The sequence below is a fragment of the Epinephelus moara genome, chromosome 10 (genome assembly GCF_006386435.1).
Source record: "Epinephelus moara isolate mb chromosome 10, YSFRI_EMoa_1.0, whole genome shotgun sequence".
In the NCBI taxonomy this organism is placed as follows: Eukaryota; Metazoa; Chordata; class Actinopteri; order Perciformes; family Serranidae; genus Epinephelus; species Epinephelus moara.
The window spans coordinates 45,432,991-45,440,720 of NC_065515.1; the positions used below are offsets into that span (position 1 = coordinate 45,432,991).

The 7,730-nt window shown below is 41.4% G+C and overlaps 1 protein-coding gene across 1 annotated transcript in view; it reads left to right on the plus strand.

Annotated features, from left to right (window-relative positions):
• The window catches only part of LOC126396246 (uncharacterized), an 81,534-nt gene that overhangs the window by 34,361 nt on the left and 39,443 nt on the right, over positions 1-7,730 (plus strand). Inside the window, exon 2 of the mRNA XM_050054181.1 lies at positions 686-864. Coding sequence (XP_049910138.1) covers positions 686-864 — 179 coding nt within the window. The remainder of the gene's footprint in view (positions 1-685; positions 865-7,730) is intronic.

Genomic DNA, 7,730 nt, shown 5'->3' on the forward strand with positions numbered 1-7,730 from the left:
ACTTCACTAAATATTTCCAAAGAGCACTTTTTCCTTTATCATTTTTGACCAAAACTGGCTGCTCTGATCCTCCTGCAGCCGCGCTGGCCATATTACAGCAACAGAAATGTGTGCATGCATGCACAGCGACGACAACAAGCCGGGTTGCAGCGAGGGCTCTGTGCCTGTCAGACGCTGCCTGCACAGCGAGTGTCCGTCGGACCCGTCGCGCGCACCCGACAGGCGCTGAGGTGGCGTGCACTGTTAGTATCGATACTTTCGTAAATTAGTATTGTATCCGGATACAGCATTTGAGTATCAATACTTTTCAGAGTATCGATACTTTTGACAACCCTATAATGAATACCTACCCACAGAAACGAATATTCGAATATCCGAATATTTGGGTACAGCCCTACTGATTGGCCGATATAGATTGTTGCAAAGTTTGATTGGATAACTAGAAGAGTGAACACCCTTAGTCAGGTGATTAGAGGAAGCAGTGGGAGTGGGAGAGAGAGAATTGTGAATGGATGAGCAGAAAGAAAGTCTTGCTGATTGAACGTATGCTGAGCTTCATTTGTAACTCTGCTGTAGACATTTGCCTAAGCACTCTAAAATAATTACTTTTATACCACTACTGTGTGTGTGTGTGTGTGTGTGTGTGTGTGTGTGTGTGTGTGTGTGTGTGTGTTTTGTGTCCCAGGACAGCTGTGGCAGCAGCAGTACGACGAGTCAGCAGCTAGTTTCTGTGTCTCCTGTGAGTTCCACTGGGATCCCAACACCAGCCCAGCTCACCAAAACCAACGCACCTGTCCACATTGACGTAGGAGGGCACATGTACACCAGCAGCCTGGCCACCCTTACAAAGTACCCTGAGTCAAGGTGAGAGACACACATCCACCTTTAACTCCTCATCGAACTTATGGAACACCGTACTTTAAATCAAGGTGTTTGGTAGGTCATCATGGTGGTCATTCCTTAAGTTGACCATTAATGTGAAAAGGCAAAAAATAAACCACTAAAACCTGAAAACTAAACACCTTTAGTTCAAAAGCCCTTGATCAAAAACTCAAGTAGATTTTATAAGGGTATATGACTTTCCCCTAATTTTTATATTAATTTGAAATTTTTGACAATCCATTAATTATTCAAATAAAGTGTTATATAGTTGTTCTGGTCTAGTTTCAGGTGTAAATTCATGACATTTTAAGGGACTCTAGTTAAACTAATCATTTAATTTATCAAGGGTTCTTTTATGGGTTCTCTACATGGGTTAAGCTGTGGTTGATAACTTTTATAAAAAATAACTTTTTCATATTTGCTCAAACAGTCTGTCTAAATGAAACAGATACTCTGTGAAACAAATCATACTCAACTGTGCCTTCTCTGTTGCCTTGCAGCATTTCTAATGGCCTTAATGCAAATCAACCAAAACAACCAATCAGAGCTGAGGAGTCTCTAATACAAACATATTTTAGTGACTTCCTAGTTTGACAGTTTGACTGCATTTTACGAGCAGTGATTGACATGATTGACAGCTGCACGAGAGACTCCTTGTCTCTGATTGGTTGTTTTAAGTCAACTCCGGTCTGATTCTAGCAAATGCCATTAGACGCACTAAGAGGAGGCAGGACATGATTATTTTCACAGACCATCTATCTCATGTTCTTCTTTCATAGTTTAGTGACAGTTTCAGCATATGACTCAAAGTTAATTGTGTTAAAGTTACTAGCTGTTGTTTTCAGGGTTTTTTAAGGGCTAAACACAACTTAGAATTTACAAAATAAAATCACAGGTACCCCCTAATTTTTAATGGCCAAAGTAGATCGATTTAAAGTTTAAGTGGAAAAATTCCCTCAAGATTTTTCAAAAGTTTGAAAGCTATCCTTGAATTTCAACCTCAAATGAAAACTTCTTAATATATATATTAGGTTAGAATTATTTCCATGTTATTTTTTCCTTCGTGAACCCTGCAAGTTCTTCATTTGATTACTTCAATATATTACAATACATTCATTTATTCATTTATTACCTCTTTAAAATCCAATTAAAATTAAAGCTGCAAGCAGTATTGGTAGGGACCTCGCACTCGTGCCCGTTTCGGCCTCCAGCTTATGTCGTCATTGTGAATTATTTAGAAATATCAAACACATTGCCACAAACAAAACATCCTTACAGAGCAGAACATTTTGATGTTTGAATGCTTTCTGTAGCTGTAGGTATGTAGAAGTGATGTCACAATATGCAAATTAGATGAGTGAATTTACTCCCATCAGATTCCCCTCTCTTTTTTGAGGATGAGATGACATAAACAACACAAAACAAAAGAAATCTACTGTGTAAATATGTTCAAAATGCTGTTTTACTGAGATTTATGAAATCCAATATGGTCGCCACCTAGTGACGCCAAAATATGCAAATTAGATGAGTTAATTTACTCCCATCAGATTCCCCTCTCTTTTTTGAGGATGAGATGACAAAAACAACACAAAACAAAGGAAATCTACTGTGTAAATATGTTCAGAATGCTGTTTTACTGAGATTTATGAAATCTAATATGGCGGCCGCCTAGTGACGCCACAATATGCAAATTAGATGAGTTAATTTACTCCCATCAGATTCTCCTCTCTTTTTTGAGGATGAGATGACAAAACAACACAAAACAAAAGAAATCTACTGTGTAAATATGTTCAAAATGCTGTTTTACTGAGATTTATGAAATCCAATATGGCCGCAGCCTAGTGACACCACAATATGCAAATTAGATGAGTTAATTTACTCCCATCACAAACTTTGGGTCATGATGAATAGTTTTCTCATATACAGTATGCCTGTATCTCTCACCACTTTCAAGCGACAGCCTTTTGAAATGTTGAAATGAAAACGGAATATTTTCCTCAATAAACTCTGGCACCTAAAAGGTTAAAATGGAGATTCTGCCCCTGTCATGTCTGCATGTAAGATGTAGACACGCACACACATCATGTTTCTTTGAGTTTGTGTGTGACAGCGGTTGCCATGGTAATGAAGTAGGTTCACCTGGCAGAAGAGCAGAGAGAGACAGACAGAACACAGAGAAGAGACCTCTTTTAGGGGAGATTAAACTCCTCGAACAAGTTCTTCCCATTCCCAAACCGTTGGTCCAATCATCAAATAATGTGATGGTGAGAGAGATAAAGTTATACAGAAGATCTGTTTAGCAACAGTTGAGCTGGCATGTGTGCATCTTTGAAACCGATACAATAAACGGTGTAGGAGGAGATGTTTTTTGAAGAAGAGCACGTTTGAGGCGAAATCTTACTTTGAAAAGGCAAATAGCTCACTTCCTGTTGGATTTAGGTCATGGGTGTCAGCGCATGATTTGTAGGTTGAACACGCCAATTTTGGTTTGATCTGTCTACGACATTCCTATGGGCCGCAGTGGCCATTTTAGTGCGCCTAGGTGGCGCTAGAGAGCCCATTTTGGCACTTTAGGGATTAATAATGTGTAGGCCTATTTGCTGTTTCAAATGAAGATTCTGCTGCTGTAATCTGTCTTTTAAAGATTGTGTGCGTGTCTGTGTGTGCAGCCGTTGTCATGGCGATTAATGACTTGCCTGCACCTGAGGGGCACACAGAGAGCTCATGAGAGAGCAGATCAGCAAAGGCTGTTTAATATGGGTTTGAAATTTCTCGAACAAGTTCTTCCCATTCCCAAACCGTTGGTCCAATCATGAAAATGAAGTGATGGTGAGAGAGATCCACTTCTTGTGAACGCACGTGTCATGTTTTATATTTGTAGAGTCAAAAATGTGATCACACGAGCGAGTTACAAATGTGTTGCACCTCAGCTGTTTTCCAGAAATTTCTCCTCTCAGTTTACATGGGAGTGAATGAGAAAAAAATCGGCGCTCCCTTCGCTTTGAAGCCACTCAGCAAAAATGTGTACGTGTGAGAGATTCCATGTCAACATATCTGTGACCAGGACAAATTTTCCTATGTTTTTTGGTATAAGTTGTGTATGTACAGTGAAAATTGTGGCCATGGCAGCCAGTTAAAAACAAAAGTTTTAGACGATTTTTAGAGCCCTCTCCACTCTAGCTCACAGCATTCCGTGCAATACACACCCATTATAAACTGATAATTTCTCCACATTTGCTCATGGTACTTTGTGAGGCACAGATTAAAAACGGTAAAAGATATGGGCCATAGTGGGCATTTTTGTGTGCCTATGTGATGCTAGAGAGCACATTTTGGCACTTGAGGGGTTCATTTTTGCATTTTATCAACTTTTTCGCCAGGCCTGACATGCATGCCAAGTTTGGTGAGTTTTTGAGCATGTTTAGGAGGTCAAATTTGTGCTCGAAGAGGCGGCGGGAGAAAGAATAAAGAATAAACGCAGGACTAATTTGACATGTGATTTGTAGGTCTTGATGAGACGAACACGGCAGTTTTGGTTTGATCTTTCTACGACGTTCCTACGGGCAGCAGCGGCCATTTTAGTGCGCCTAGGTGGCGCTAGAGAGCCCATTTTGGCACTTTAGGGGTCAATTTTGTGATTTTCTAAAATTTTTCACAAGGTCTGACATGCGTGCCAATTTTGGTGAGTTTTTGAGCATGTTTAGGTGGGTCAAATTCCAGCTCAAAGAGGCGGCAGGAGAAAGAATAATAAACGCAGCAAAAACAATAGGGTCCTCGCCTTTGGCGAGGACTCCTCTGTGAGGAGTCCTCTGCCTTCGGGCTCGGTCCCTAATAAATTATTTACATCATTACAACTGGGTGTATTTATGAATTCTGAAGACAGAAAATTGAGGGATGCAGTTGCATAGCGAACCACAAATACATCGCTGAGGACCATTTAACTACAAGAGGTAGACAAACGGCAGACATATCTAATCGCATCCACTCTCTGTGGTTTGCCCTGTGAATCATCTGTCAGTGAACTTGCAACCACTGTTTCTCTTTGCTGATACAATTGGTCTGTGTTTTTGTAGATGTTCCCATGGCTCATTGTACATCTTAATCCCCGTAAGTTTTTGGGGACTGAGCCCGTAGGCAGTCAAGTCCTGTGTTTATTCTTTATTCTTTCTCCCGCCGCCTCTTCGAGCACAAATTTGACCTCCTAAACATGCTCAAAAACTCACCAAACTTGGCATGCATGTCAGGCCTGGCGAAAAATGCAAAAATGAACCCCTAAAGTGCCAAAATGTGCTCTCTAGCGTCACATAGGCACACAAAAATGCCCACTACGGCCCGTAGGAATGTCATTGAAAGATCAAACAAAAACTGGCTTGTTTATCTCATCAAGACCTACAAATCACGCGCTGACACCCCTGACCTAAATCCAACAGGAAGTGAACTATTTGCCCTTTCAAAGTAAGACTTCGGCTCACAAATTGGCTTTTTCAAAAGCTATCTCCTCTGAGGCCGTTTATCATATCAGCTTCAACCTTGCACACATGACAGCTCACACCCTGCTGAACAAAAGTTCTGTATAATGACAATGTCTTTGTCATTACTCGAATGGTTTGGATTTTATAAGCTCTCAAAGTTGACGTGCCACAAAACGTCCTGACGATATTCGAAAGATGTCCCATAAGAAATGAATGGGAGCAGGTGGAGAAAGGGACCAATCATTGGGCTTATTCTAGCCTGTAACAGCTTCTCCATACATTTGCTACAGACTCCATTCCAACTTTCAAATGCAGGGCTTAAAGTACTCCGGCGTGGCACCGGATTTCCAGCTTGATGGACATTTCTAGTATTTATTTTTATTTTTTATTTTTTTTGTGGCAACAACTTGGCATAAGTTAGCATTTAACAAATCATCTTCTGATTTTCAGCAAAGCACATGGGTAGTTCCACCAATGGTATAGCGTTATCAAACTCAGCTGGCCAATAAGGGCTGAGTGGGGAGGGTCTAAAAACAGCATATACACACACACACACACACACACACACACACACACACACACACACACACACACAGAACAGGGTTTCAACACACACTACTTCCAAGCACATATTGTTTAGGTGTCCGTTACACCATGATATCCAGATGAGTGTGTGTGAATGTGTGTGCATCTGAAATGGACAATTGAACTGTGTTTGAATGATTAGCTTGTGTTAGCTTGACCGCCAGAGAAAACAGCATGCCGTGCAGTGTTTCCCCTATGTGCAAATGGCAGCGGCTCACCGCTGCTGAAATATGACCGCTGCTGATTTTTTTTCCCCATTTTAGCACTTCAACCGTTATTATTTGACCAACGTTTCATATCCAGGTCAATTCACACACTTGTGAGTAAAGTAAAGCATGTAAGAGGAGAGGAGAGGGCTCCATCTTCTCTCTTCATTAACTAAAGTTATATTATTTTGCGCGACGGACGCTTCATATAATAACATAACAATATACTATTTATCATGTTATGTCATCGTGTCATTTCTGTCTCTACATGGTCACGCGTGAACAATTCTCCTCTGCTCTCTGTATCGCTCACGACGGAGTACCGCCACACACACAGGTGAGCACGCTAGAGCATGGCTCGGGCCGCATTTTCCTCACCAAACCTGACCCGAGCCCGGCGCAGTTTGTCAGCTGACAAAGTTATTGAAATGGACAGTGTGTAAATAACCATCAAAGGACTGCTGTTATGCACAGACAAACACGCTGCTCGCACAACAGCGCAGCACGGCACTCATTTGGTGCTGAGCTTGTGTTGCATTCAGGTGTTGTCATGTAAATAACAACTTCCAGCACTTAAATAGGTCATAGCACAAAATGTCAAGTGACTTTTTACTTTTATTATGTTCAGTAAAGTTGTAGTTTCCTAAATCTTGAGACACCTCATGTAAGCTAGACAGACATTTCACCTGCTCATTACTGTCCACAAATGTACTGTATGTACTTAGTCCTAAAGAGCCCTTCTGGTGCCAGTAGATACATAGAAACATCCCAGCAGGCTGTGCTGTGCAAGCATACAAAAAAGTTTCACGCTTGTGAAAACTATTTTTCATGTGTGTGCTTCACCTCCGCTGCTACAACTCCATCCTAGGGGAAACACTGCTGTGTGCGTTTTGTGCAACAGGTGGATGCGGTAGTCTACCGGTAGAGTAGAGAAAGAGAGCTAAGTAGCGTTGAAGTAGAGTAGAGCAGGGCAGAGAGATGGAAGCAAAATATATTAAACCCGGTGTTAATACAGCAGAACTGGAGAGAAGGGTGAAAAATAAATGGAGGTGGGCATGGTTTGAGGAGGGCGCAAAATTATAGACAGACAATTGACAAAGATTGCTGCTGTGCAAAAGATGTACCCCCCCCCCCCCCCCCCCCCCCAGGTTTCAGGTTTCAGGCTCAGGTAAAATTTCACTTTAAGCCCTGCAAATGTTGCCACAGGTCTCATCTATTCAGCCATGTCTCCATCATTTTTAATATCTTTTACCATTTTTAATCTGTGCCTCTTAAAGTACCATGAGCAAATTTGGAGAAATTTGGAGTTTATAATCGGTGTCTATCAGGCCTGGAATTTCATCATTTTAGGGGCAAGGCCACTTGTCCTTTCGCGTTGTTAATTTTTTGAGGGCACTTTTATTTATAAAGCCCAACATCACAAATCACAATTTGCCTCACAGGGCTTTACAGCATACGACATCCCTCTGTCCTTTGGACCCTCACAGCGGATAAGGAAAAACTCCCCAAAAAAAACCCTTTAACGGGGGGAAAAAACGGTAGAAACCTCAGGAAGAGCAACTGAGGAGGGATCCCTCTTCCAGGA